This window comes from Sceloporus undulatus, chromosome 2 (assembly GCF_019175285.1).
Source record: "Sceloporus undulatus isolate JIND9_A2432 ecotype Alabama chromosome 2, SceUnd_v1.1, whole genome shotgun sequence".
Taxonomy (NCBI): Eukaryota; Metazoa; Chordata; class Lepidosauria; order Squamata; family Phrynosomatidae; genus Sceloporus; species Sceloporus undulatus.
Window position 1 is genome coordinate 276799951 of NC_056523.1, and position 13655 is coordinate 276813605.

A 13655-nucleotide genomic window follows, 5' to 3' on the forward strand; every position below is an offset into this window, starting at 1 on the left:
GGCTGTTAAAGTGGTATCAAAATGCTATAGCTGTGCTTGTGACCTATATGAAGGAGGAGGCTTTCTTGGTAGCTGCTCCCAAGCAATGAATTCTTCCCCAGAGATGGCTACACCAGCATCTTTTCTGCTATCTTTGTTCTAACTATACTTTCTTCTAAACTCTTCAGTGAGCCACTTTGTGCTTCATGTTGGGAGAAAGGTGGGGTGTAAATAAGATGAATAATGAAAATGCAGTCCCACTGCCCAGTATTTTTCTTCAGCAACCTCATCTGTGAGGCGAGAGTGGAGCATTTTAATTGCTGCTGTTGTTAAACAACTGGAAACCATAAATCTTTGCTAATTCTATTGAAAGTGACCGAGTATACATCTGCACTGTAGAAATAATGCAGTTTGACACCACTTTAACTGCCATGGCTCCTTCCTACAGAATCCTGAGTTTTGTAGTTTTGTAAGGTATCTTCTCTTTGGCAGAAATGGCTAAAGTCCTTGTAAAACTACCAATCCCAGAATTCCATAGGATGGTGTCACATAACTTATTGTAGTATTAAACCACAGTATTTCTATAGTGTAGATGCACCCTAAGAACTACTAATAGCTCCTAAACCTTCTGCTGCTTTAAAGTCTTGATGTTTATTTGTTTGTTTCAGCTAGGGAAGGGAATCATGCTCCCTTCATTATTGAACTGCAAAGCCAATCAGCCTGTGAGGAGTACTGGGAGTTACATTCTAGTAACAGATAGTGGGCCACATAATTCCTACCCTTGCCTTAGCACCAGGCAGATGAACAAGGGTATTTCCTCCTCCCAATAAAGATGGAGTGAAAAAGTAGTGTCTTGTCCAGCTTCAGATTTGGGACATGTTGAAATAGCTGGCAATGATACGTGTTTATACTTGCAAGGGATAAGATGAGAATATGAGACTACTGAATCTATGGGTGTTATCGCCCATTTAGTGCTGTAGGAATTTGATACCTCTTTAGGTGCCAGGGCTCCATCCTAAGAAATCCTGGGTTTTTCAGTTTGGTGAAGTACCTAGTATTCTTTTATAGAGAGCTGCAGTGTTGTATTTCTGTAGAATGGAACAGATCTCTCTAGCAAACAATTCTAAAACAATTTCATAAAACAATGGATACAGAAGAAGGAGCCTTTATGGCTATTAGGGAGGTGCCAAACTAATATGATACACTCTAAAAGAGCCTGACAGAGTCATTGCACAAAACCTATGGTAAGTTTGGAGCTCATTTTTGTTCTTTGTTGTTATGTGTGTGTTTGAAAAAAATTGCTGCCGCAGTTCTTAAAAAATAAAAGAACAGAGACAAAGTATTATTATTTATCCACTGTTTTTGACATCCATTGTAAAACCAGTGAATTTCAGTGAAAGTAATATTGATATACAAAATATTTGAAGAAAGTCTGCCAAGGGCTCAAAACTGCTGTTAGGAGGGTCAGGAAAGGAACCCAGACTCTTCAGGAGTTGTTCCAGCAGCCACTAAAACCTTTAGCATCTTGACCACATTCAGATATTGCTTGGCTACACAAATCCCTGGTTTTCATCTGTGAAATGTTGGAGGGTAAAATAGCTGGACTTAAGTCTTTCTCTTCTCTTCAGCTGATGCAGCTACCAGTGATTTATTCCTGATTAATCCCATTAGTACCTGCTGAACATCAGAGGATTTCCTCTTTTCTCTTTGAACTTCTTTAGTGGTTTTGTGAGGAACATATTGCTGCAAACTGAGATCTTGGCTTTCTCACTGTGTAGATTGCCAAAGATAATTTCAAAAGCAGAACTGGGATCCCTGGGCAAGAATTTAATGTGTCTTCAAACTAGCCCTAGAGAAGTCTCACTGATTTTAGGATAATGAGCAAAAATCAATATGAAGAATGTTGCTGCGTAATGCTCAAGCAGAAGCAAACCACTACAACATTTCCTATTTTGTCTGTTCTCCTTCATATATATATATATATATATATATATATATATATATATATATATATTGCCATCTTGACCATTGCTGGTGTAGCTTGGCCACATGCATCCCAGTTTTCATCTGTGAAATGTTGAAACAGAGCAAAATCAAAGATTGCAGGCAAATTTGGCCTGGGATCTAAAAATGAACCAGAAGAGCAATTGATGCAATGTTGTGAGGTCAATAGTGTTCGTTGCAAAAAATATTCTTTAAGTAGCCAAAGAGGATACCTGATGGCCAATTTAGAAATCAAATAGACTATATAATTAGAAACAGAAGATGGAGAAGCTCCATTCTCTCTCCAAAAACAGACCAGAAGGAGTTTGTGGCTCAGACTGTGAACTGCTAATATCAAACATTACAGTAAAACTAAAGAACACAAAAGCAACCATAGAACCAAAATACAACTGGAAGAACATCCCCATAGAATTTAAAGATAAGGTTAAAAAAAAAAAAGAATTCCACTGTTAAGCCTAATTGACCTGGACTGAAACCAGGGACATTATGAGGGAGTAATGCAAAAAGACACTATCAGCAGCCAAAAAGAAAAAGAAGTATCAATGGAAGACAGCTGAAACTTTTAAAGCAGTTGGCAGACAAGAAGCAAAAGTAAAAGGTGACAGAATTAGGGTCAGAAACCTGAATACAATTGTTTAGCAACTAATGTACAGGAACAAGAGTTTCTCAGTGGAGAGAAACAGAAGATGACAACAAAAAGGAACAACATGAAACCTCTTCTATAGGATCCGAGAAATCAAAGGGAAATTTAAGCCAAAAGTGGAGATGTTCTACAACCAGCAGCGGAAAACATTACATGACCAAGTAGAAATAAAAAGTCAACAAAAATACAATGGAGAACTATATAAAAGAGATTAAAGGATGACAGATTAATTCGAGGAAGAACCATTTGAAGATAGACCTACAATTTTATCTAGTGAAATGAAAGCTACACTCAGAGCACTTGGGAGAAATTACTAGGAACAGATGACCTACCAATAGAGATACTTCAAGCTACAGAGACAGAATCTACTCTCGTACTAAATAAGATCTGTCAACAAATATGGAAAACAAAAGAATGGCCCACAAATTGCAAACACACAATATACGTTCCAATCCCCAAGAAAGAGAAAGGGATTGCAGTAATCCCCCACAAGCAAGAGCCATCACTTCTTTAACCAGTTTCAAAACAGAGTTGAAAACCATCCTGTTCAGAGAAGCCTTCCCAGGCATTGCATAATTGTCGCTTACTATTTGATGTTCTTTTGGTGCCTGTTTATCAAACCATTTCCTGTATTGCTATGTACTGTATATGCATTATCCTACTTGAGAGTATGTATTTTCCCTGGAAGATTAACCATCCATTATGAAGCCAAGCCCTCCCTCCAGTCCATCTGCCTTGATCCAGGCCTTGGAGGTAGAGAGGAACTGCTGGACCTCTTACCCTTTCCCTCCACCACTCCCTTCTCCTTCTGTGTCATGTCTTTTTAGATTGTAAGCCCGAGGGCAGGGAACCGTCTAACTAAAAAGAATGTATGTACAGCGCTGTGTAAATTTACAGCGCTACATAAATAAAGGTTAATCATCATCATCATCATCATCATCATCATCATCATCATCATCATCATCATCATCATAGGACCAATACATTCATTTCCCATGCAAGCACAAGTGATGCTCTAAATTTTACAACAAAGACTTTTATCATATTGGGAGTGATAAATGCCAGATGTCCAACCTGGGTTCAAAAGATGAAATGAAAGGAAGAGGAACGAGAGATCACATTGTAAACATATGTTGGAAGTGGAGAGCACCAAAGAATTTCATAAGAAAATCAGCCTGTACTTTTATACATTATAGGAAAGGACTGAAAAATCATGAAAAACTATGGATCGCTCTTAAAAGAAATGGATGTGCCACAACATTTGATTGTCCAAATGTGTAAACTATACTCAGGGCCAGAGGCTACTGTCAGGACAGAATAAGGAGAAACTGAATGGTTTTCAGTTGGCAAAAAGATCAGACAAGGCTGTATTTTCTCATCTTATCTGTTTAAGATGTACACTGAATGTATCATATGTAAAGCAGGATTAGACTTGGAGGAAGGAGGCATGAAAATTGGAGGAAGGAACATCAACAATTTAAGACCAGCAGATGATACCACACTACTACCAGAAAAATAGCAAAGACTTCTCCAAGTCTTTGAAAGACATTCCTGAAGAAAGTCAAGACAAAAATGTAAAGGCAGGTCTACAGTTGAACATGAACAAAACAAACATAATAACCGCAGATGATAAATGTAAAGCAGATGATGAAGACATTGCAATAGTTCAATATTTTCCATGCCTTGATTCAGTCATTAATCAGAATGGAGACTGCAGTCAAGAAATCTTATCGCACTGACATAAAACCTGACTCCTTCGTAACAGGTTACAATCGGGGTGCAGGGTGCTACTGGGAATTATTGCATGTAATTCACAGTTGATTCCACTGGGCGATTGCAGCCTGGTTGCATCCCAGGTTCCAGGTGCACTTCAGAGGCTGCTTTTCAAAGTCAGAAAGCTTCTGACTTTGAAAAGCGGCCTCCGAAGTGCACCCGGGACCCAGGATGGGGCTGGGCTGCAATTGGCCAGCAGAATTGGTGGCGAATTAGGTGTGATAATTCCCAGTAGCAACTCACACACACCCCAACTGTATCCTGCTGGGGAACAGTTGGGTTTTTTGTCGGTGAAATAAGGTCCTAGGACTTGCAAGGGCAGCTATGAAAGAACTAGATGAAATCCTGAAGTGTAAAGAAATATAAAGTTAGGATTATCTGTGGGATTGTATTTCCCATTTCTATGTTTGGTTGTGAAAGCTGGATAGTGAAGAAAGCTGACAGGAAGAAAATCAACTCATTTGAAATGTGGTATTGGACAAGAGTTTTGTGGATACCGTGGACTGCTAAAAAGACAAATAAATGAGTCCTAGAACTCTCTCTAGAAGCCATGATGACTAAACTGAAATTGTTGTACTTTGACTATACTATGAGAAGACATGACTCACTAGGAAAAAAATGCTAGGTGGGGTAGAAGGCAGTAGGAAAAGAGAACAACTGCATTCCAGATGGGTGGACTCTATCTAGGAAACCACAGACCTGATTCTGCAAGACCTAGCATGGCTGTTGCTGAGAGGGGAATTAGAGATCTCTCATTCACAGGGTCACCATAAGTTGAAGTCAGTAGTGCCACCATCCTAGCCTAGAGCTGCTTACACACCCACAATCACCCACTAGTGACCCCCCACCCCTCCCATTACATACATTTATTGCTAGAGAACAGTTGTGGAGGATACCCCCCCAATATTTTCTCCAAGTCTCAAACCTGCTCTTATTGATCCTGCCTGTCATTAGCAGATTCCATGGGACCTCTTCCTTTGCTGCCACACCACTGTTGCCATCTTCTGCAAGCATAGTTAAACCAACAAAAAGGATCTTCATCTATATATGCTTTTTTCAGTAGCAGTGCTTAATTTTAAGCAGTGTGTTATTAAAAGCAGTAGCAAACACTGGAAAACATTCTGGAGAAAACCCTTCCTCCCCAGACAACATTTGGGTCTATTATACCATCCAGCATTTCACAGGAAATTATCACACGGGAGGAATTTCTCTTAATTTTGAGTGAAAAGAAAGTGGGGCCAGAACACATTCACGTGAATTTGCTAGTTCAGTGAATTTACGTGAATTCAAATTGCATTCAAACTGACTTCCCATTGCCCGAAAATAGCTTGTCATTTCCCGAAATTGCATGTGGTAGTCTATCACGCAATAATGTGAAACCCCATGATTGCATTTGGACTGACTTCCCATTACCTGAAATTGTGTGTGGTAGTCTATCATGCAATAACATTAAACTCCATGATTACTTTCAGATTGCCATTGGATTATACTTCCAATTTCCCTTGTCTGATAAACTCCACAGATGACAACCAGGACAGGAGAGGTGGCAGTTATTTGGTTTTTTACCTGACTCTATTAGGAAGGGCAAGAATCCACCATCTGTTTTCTTGCCCCCTGCTCAGTTAATTGAGTATGAACTCCTTTTGTACTTTCAGCTCACTTGATAGCAACTGAAGTAAGCTGAGGACAACAGGGGAAAGTGGGAGGAGTAGAGAGAAACCAGGACATTTTAACAGCAGTTGAAAAAGTGGAACAACAAACTATTAACAGGAATTGTCCCTGCCAAATAGAGATTCGTGTTGGGTATGCTCTATTTGGTGGCACATGGGCAGAGAAAGAGGTCCCTGAAGTTAAGTCGTAGCACAAATCACATCTGGAGAAACTATTGGACCAAGAATCAGAATAGAAGCACAGCAACATCTGCAGAAATTAGAACTGTTGGTTTGTCATCAACAGCTCTTCCAGGAGACCCACAAAGTGTGCACTGTCCCCAAATGTGACTTAGCAAAGTGCACCTCAGAGCTTGAAAACATTATAACAACCATAATGTGCATTTGCCTTCAGGTTATCTGTCAACTTATGGTGATCCCATGAATTTCATAAGGTTTTCTTAGGCAAGGAATACTCAGATATGGTTTTGCCAGTTCCGGCCTCTGAAATATAGGACCTTATAGCACACATTTTTTAAAACATTCTGGGGTTGCGCACGACCGAGAAAAAACGGATTTTACCACACACCAAAGTGTCCTCAAAACAGCCCCATTCCATCGCCAGGCACCAGGCTGTTTCCATTCAGTACTGAGGGCGCTTCTGACGGAAAAGTTCTGGTGAAGCAAAATGGCACATGTCAGCACTGAATGGGAATGGCTTGATGAGTGATGGAATGGGGCCATTTTGAGGACACTTCAGTGTGCAGTAAAATCCACTTTTCTTGGTCGTGCGCAGTCCCGAGCGATCCCTACCCGTGCCCAGAACTTTTTAAAAAGTGTGTGCGATAAGGTAAATAGTCTATAGCACCTGGTGTTTGTTGGTGATCTCCCATCCAGGCACTAATCAGAGCTGACCCTGCTTAGTTTCCAAGATCAGATGGGATCTGGTGTCTTAAAAGTATTTAGGCTGTATGGCTACAATAATGCCGTGGGAATTCCAGGAGTTAGGCTATAGTCCAATTAAAAAAAAACACTTTTCTAATCTCTGGCATACCTCTGCTTTGTGCCTGGAATAAATTGCTTTGTACTCAGAACAATTATTATTCATAAAGTCCAGAAATGGAAAAAAATTCAGGAAAAAGTAGCTTAGGATGCATGGAGAGTCTCCTTTCTGGCCCCGTGAGATAACATGAAAATGTAGACAACTACAAAGAAACCCCTAAGTCTATCCATTTATCTTCCCTATGACTTAAAACAGTATTTATCAGAATAGATATTATTTAATAGCAATACAAAGAGGATTGGATCCAGATTTAGTCATAAAACAAAACTCGCTGAAGTACTTGGGGTTTGAGGTGGTTAAATTAACTAAAATCCTATTGATCTCAATGTGTATCTGTATTTCAGCTAAATGGACTTGCTCCAAATGTCTCTGGCCACCAAAGGAACAGGCATCTCTGTCTTGAAAAGAAAAGAAAAATCTCCATTCCCCAGTGGCTGCTATGCCCTCCTCCATTTGCTCCAGATGGGAGCAGAGGGAGAGGAAGCCCTTTTGTGTGATCAGAGGCCATCTCAAGAGGTGTTGGATTTCAATGAACACTTCTAAGAATCTTCAAGTGTAATGCTGAATTCAGTGGCAAATATGGCTGGAGGGAGGTGTCAGTCAGCTGGAGCCAAAAGTCTGTAGACTCGATTCTGCACAAAAGAATTCTGTGACATTTTAAGGGAAGTTACAAGAAAATGCATTTGCTACGCCTCAGCTTTTGTATGTGTTCATCGGTTCTGCTTGGTTTGTGATTGTATGGGTACATTTTTACACATATGGTTACATTGTGACAAGATCTATCAATTTTGCCTCTCTGTATTTTCAGTTGTCTTAGATATCACAAACCAGAGTCTTATCCCTTGCCCTAGGTTTTACTTTTGTCCATATTTATTGGTAACAATAAGAACTCAAAGCATAAACATATAGTTTGTTACCTTCTTGCCATTCCTTGTTTGGAGATAGCACAGAACTGGAAGACTGCCTGTCTGCTCATGGATAACTGGGGGCAAAGGGTCTGGATCACTTTACTAATGGAAACGCTATCGGATAGGATAGCCTTTCTTTTTACCTTACTTCATGTCATACTTCTTTCAAGAAGAAGCTGGTTGGGGCCAGTTAGCTTACACATTATAAACTACTTTAGGGAGTGCTTAAGTGCACTGATAAGTGGTACATGCTATTGCTATTCAAGAAGAAATGCCCTTTTGTCTTTTGTTAATTCTTTAGAACATCCTCCTTTGCCACCATCTCAACATTTAAACTTATGGATTGATGTTATTTCCCAATATGACCCATCTGCCCCAAGACATACATTGTAGTCATGAACCTTTACCTTTCCTGCTCCATAATAGCATCAGTCTGATGCTTTTATATTATGTCTCTTGAGTTATGGTTACATTATAACTTCTCAAGTTTTGTATTCTGTTCTGATTTTTTTTTTAAAAAATAAATAAGCAGCTAAAAAATGGAATGACAGAGGATTAATCAGAACTGTATCTGCCAAATCAGGACAGTTGACACCTATGCAGTTCAAAAATTCCACAGAGTATAGCAAAAGGTCCCATGGAACCAGTCTTTTCCTCTCAGGTTAGAAGAAACAAATTTTTAACTATCGTTATTTCTGTGGGCCCACTCACTGCTCCCTCCTCCTCCTCCCTTCTATCCCAATTTCTCTCTTTTCCTTTGCCTGGAACTACTTTAAATCAGAGAACTTTATTTTTCAGAGAAAGGAGAGGAAAAATAAGCATTCAGAATGCTTATTCAAAGTCAGAATGTTGATGGTTACAGTTCTTGTTTACCCAAAGTATGTGTATTTAAGAAAGTAATATCTACTGCCAAATCTACTTCCAGAATGCACACAGACTCGGTTCACCTCTGTGGTCTTCTGTACTCTGTTTCTCTTTCCAAGAATTTCATGTCTTGGTTTTCCCTTCCATTTCTCCCCAATGGCCCATGTGAACCCATTTCTATTTTAGATTATTTTTTCTAAAGTTGTACCAATGCAGGCTGTCAGAGAAGCTATGGATATGAAAAGGACCACCTGACAATTCTGTAACACCCTAAGGCAGTGTATCCCCAAGTGTCCTAAGTATTTGATTTGTATGCAAAGGGATCTTGTTGAGAGTTTTAACTAAACTGTTCAGGGACCAGTTCATTTTAGTACTGGTCTCAGGTTTATATGACTGAGTGTGTGGGTTAATTTTAAAACATATCCAGAGAAAGTTAGGTGTCAAGGAATTAACTTTTAATTCTAAATTTGTTTAAGCATTTATGTGTTCAGTTATTTTAAGTAAGTGCAAAGAGTTCTTGATGTGTAAGTCTCTTGGTCTGCAAAGATTTGCCATTTGCTTTTAAATGTATGCAGCCTCTTTGATCTGTGGCTTTGCTGGTCTTACTTAAAATAAATACTTCCTTTTAGTCACCAGGAAGACGGTTTAGAACCACATTATTTGGATTGGTTTCTATTCTAATGCTTATTATCAAAAACATGCAAGTCTGAATTTTTTCTTGTAATTTGATAAGGTTGACACTAATAAAAGGTTTTTGGCTGATGCAGGCATCTCGAAGGAGTTATAAAAGGGGCTTGGATTAGATTAGGTTGAGTGGGAATCTTATCTCAGGTGCATAATTTAAAGGGGCACCAAAATGTGATTATATATTTATATATGCATTGTATTTACAAACGTGGCATTTATTTTATTGACATGATAATTTAGGATTAGTGGGTAGTTCCAAATGTTAGTGGGTGCTGATGAAGTCATGACTCCACGAGAACATCTTATAAAAGAGATATGGTTGTCCACAGAAAATTAATTCGTCCACTTCGCAAATGAGGGGATTCACATCTAAGCAATGGTGATGCAAGTATTCTAGTTAATAAGATATACTTGTTTTAACAAAAAGGTCACTATTTTTTCAATGCCTGTCTATTACCAACCCAACTCTTACCAAGGAGGAGGAGCCAGCTGGCAATATTTACCCTCTTCATACCATCTTAACTAAGGACAAAAACAACAAAATGCAGTCATCTTACTAACATCTCCAATTTTTCTCCTGTTTGGTATGTAACATCATGCCTGATGAGGAAGCCAGTGGAGATTCGAAAGCTTGCAACAAGTATATTGTGCATTTCTGTTGGCCAATAAAGGTGTCACTGTTTGGTGGGTTTTTGTCTCTACCAACTAAGACAATTTCATCCTACAAGGAGGGAAAACAAACATTTCTTTCTATTTCAGTGCTGCCTGAGCAGGGCAGAAGCAAGACGAGATGCAGCCAAAGTGGCTCTGATCAATTCTCTTTTCAATGAGTTGCCTTGTCGCAGGATCACAAAGGAATTTATTATGGAGAGTGTTCAGGAAGCGGTTTCTTCAACAAGTGTAAGTGCCATCATAGTTGTGTATCTGTTGTCAACAGCTGTTTCTGTGGCAGTACTAATAGCAGGAAGGAAGGGATTCATGTAAGAGTCCATATAACAGTGTCCCCATTGATCAGCCTTTGCTACTGTGATTAATGTGTCCCTTCTGACCTCAGACCCTTTGCATGTGGAACCAACTATGCAGATGCTGAGGTCAAGGCTAAACTTGAGGTCAAAGCTAACTGCTGCAAGGGTGGGAACCTATGCCCTCCAGATGTTGTTGGACTCCATATCTCATTAACCCCATCTAGGAGTGGCAACTAGTGACTGGTATGTCAGGTGGCAAATGAGTTCACTCTGTAATCAAAACTTTAAAGAACCTGTCCAAGATGCTGAACTTATTTTGGGGATAAGACTCAGCCCTTTGATATATCATCTAAACTTTGCACTAAATTCACCACCCCACCATCATGGAAGCCACGTAGTGCCAGCAAAATCCTTGCTCCAAAATAGAAAGCAAAGAAGCAGACCCAAGGCAAGGGCTGGAATTCACAAAGGCAATTACGAATGTGTAACCAATTTGGTTACATAGCTACCTAGTGTCTCCCAGCCTGATTCTGATCCCAGTCTTCCTTACCACACCACAGCCCCTTGTGAGCAACAGGGATCTGTTCCCTTGTCAATCAGGAAGAAGTTCACTGACATTTCCATCCCCTGCTGTAAACATGCCACGATCAGAAGCAGAGGCCCTGTCACAATTCTCCCACACATTAGAAATCACTCATGGGTGTGGATGTGGAAACAACAGTCAGCTTATTCCTGACCAGCAGGGGAACAGATCCCCATTGTCTGCAGTGGTTGCTGTCCAGTAAGTGAGGACTGGGGAACTTTCGTGGTCCCTAAACTAGTGAATACATAGAGATTGTGAATACAAACCAGTCATGAATGCATAGCACTAGTTTACACATTTGTAACTGTCTTAGTGAATTCCAGCCAAAGAATTCAGTAAGAGAGACATGTTGGGCACAATTTGATTAGACCTAGATGTCCAGTCATACTCTGAAGAGCAGGGTTGGGAAATGTCTGGCTTGAGAGATATTTTGGATTACAGTGGGCCCTTGTCTCCGTGGGGGATCCATTCCAGATCCCCCCATGGATAGTAATAAATGCAGAACATCCAGTCCTGTTCTTTTCAATGGGTACATGCTCCTGTGTGCACCACTGCACGCATGCACACCCATTGTAAAAGGCGGGGCTTGCCCTCCATGGAAGCTCAAATCCGCGGATGGCAAGCCCACGGATGACAAGCCCACACTTGGTGCAGGCACACTGTACAGTTCCCATAATCCCTTACCATTGGCCATGGTGGCTGGAGCTTTTGGGCACTGAAGTCCAAAACATTTGAAAGGTCATAGACAGAAGGATCATCTGAAAATGAGGATCAAACAGCATGCCAGGGCACATCTTCTGACAGTATCACACTACACGTGTAGTGCTAATATTCCACTTCACCTGCTACAGTGTCCTTCTGTGGAATTTCTAATTTAGTCAGGCCTAACAGCTCTCTGGCTGAGAATTCTAAATTACCTAAACTACAAATCCTAGATTTCCAGGGGGCAGCCATAGTAGTTGATAGCTCTATAGCAGTGTAGTGAGACATTGTCCTGTATTACCCCTATCCCTGCCTTTCCTGTTCTCGGAGTATCAGTGTAAAGGTATCTTATTTTATAGAGCTCAACATGAACCTGGAAACAAATTCTCATCCATCAGTAGGACACTGGTCCAATAACAAGGGGAAAATGTACTCACCATCTTCTCCCCAACAAACTTTAGGACATCAGTTAAGAATAATGTCATTTAGATAAATGATCAGAAAAGCCCAGTTTCATCCTACCATTTTCCACAGGGAAAACAGACATTCTTGAAATGAATTATAAAATATATGGAAAACCAGTAATGGCCCCAAGGCTATCCCAACAACGCAAAGAATCCTACTCCTTCAGTTCACTTTCCTGTATCATTCCTTTATTCTTTTCTGCGTTATTGCCTCTGGCAAGGAAATCAGTTGGCAGGAGCTTTTGTCACTGAATAACAGAAACTGAAACAGACTGCTAACATCTGCAACTGAAGTTAGCTGCAAGTTTGGGGGGGGGGGGGTAGCATTATTGCACCATGTCATTAGCTACTGTATTCCATTATGAAAATGGCTGGACTTACATACAGGCAGGATCCTATATACATTCTGTATAGCTTGAATAAACAACACATATACAGTTGAGATTACTTATATACCTAAAACCCATGTAAATCCAACCTAGGCCTTGTCTGTACTGACCAGGATACTCTATGGGCAGCCCAGAGTAACCTGGCCCCACAGCTGCCTTGTTTCTCCCCCATTATCTGGCCCTCCATCCCACACTACAGGAGCTGTCTGCATGGGCATCCCACTGGGCCACCCAGTGCATCCACCTCCCTCACTTCTGAGGTCAGAACAAGGCATCTAGCAACAGTCACATCCTGGGTATCTTGTTTTGACTTCAGAAGCAAGCGACCCACAGCAGTGGTGGATATGCCAGGTGGTCCAATGAAGCAGCAAACATGGTGTGGGGATGGAGGAGTGGACCTTCCCAGAAGATCTGGAGCAACAGATAAATTATTTTACTCCCTTTTAACCCTGGATGTCATCTGGACAGCCCACACCAGGACTGGGGTTTGAGCTGTGCATCCTCCAAAGAAGACAACGCCAAAATCCCAGGAGGGGGAGGGCTATTCACTTGTGTAGACAAGGCCCTAGAGAACTGGAAAATAATTTCTTTTTTGTTCATCATCCATATTATGACATTTGGGGAAAGTCTGTAAAAGTCAGAATTAATATACTGCATTTAAAATGTGTACATGTAATATCTCAATCTGGCTTTATTTTCAAGACCCTTAACTGTTCTATTTTGTGTTAAAACTGAATTTTAGTATCTGAAATAAATGTATTTGACAAAGTATGTACAATACAACTCACAGTGAAATGATATAATTGTGGAAGAAGCTATCTTTGAATAGATGTGTTGGTGTTTCTTTAAGGCCAACCCATATATTTCAAAAAAATAAAAATAAAAATAAAAAATAAAATGTATATATTAAAAACTCTTAAGAAACTCCCAAAAGTTTTTGTAAGCTATGGTCTAAATCCTAATGAATCAATTGGATTTACCT

The 13655-nt window shown here is 40.1% G+C and overlaps 2 protein-coding genes across 2 annotated transcripts in view; one reads left to right on the forward strand and one right to left on the reverse strand.

Annotated features, from left to right (window-relative positions):
* LOC121920651 (leucyl-cystinyl aminopeptidase-like) overlaps positions 1-13655 on the reverse strand; it is a 409227-nt gene that overhangs the window by 300627 nt on the left and 94945 nt on the right. The gene's annotated exons all lie outside the window — the stretch shown is intronic.
* LIX1 (limb and CNS expressed 1) overlaps positions 1-13655 on the forward strand; it is a 58360-nt gene that overhangs the window by 35166 nt on the left and 9539 nt on the right. Inside the window, exon 3 of the mRNA XM_042448333.1 lies at positions 10330-10470. Coding sequence (XP_042304267.1) covers positions 10330-10470 — 141 coding nt within the window. The remainder of the gene's footprint in view (positions 1-10329; positions 10471-13655) is intronic.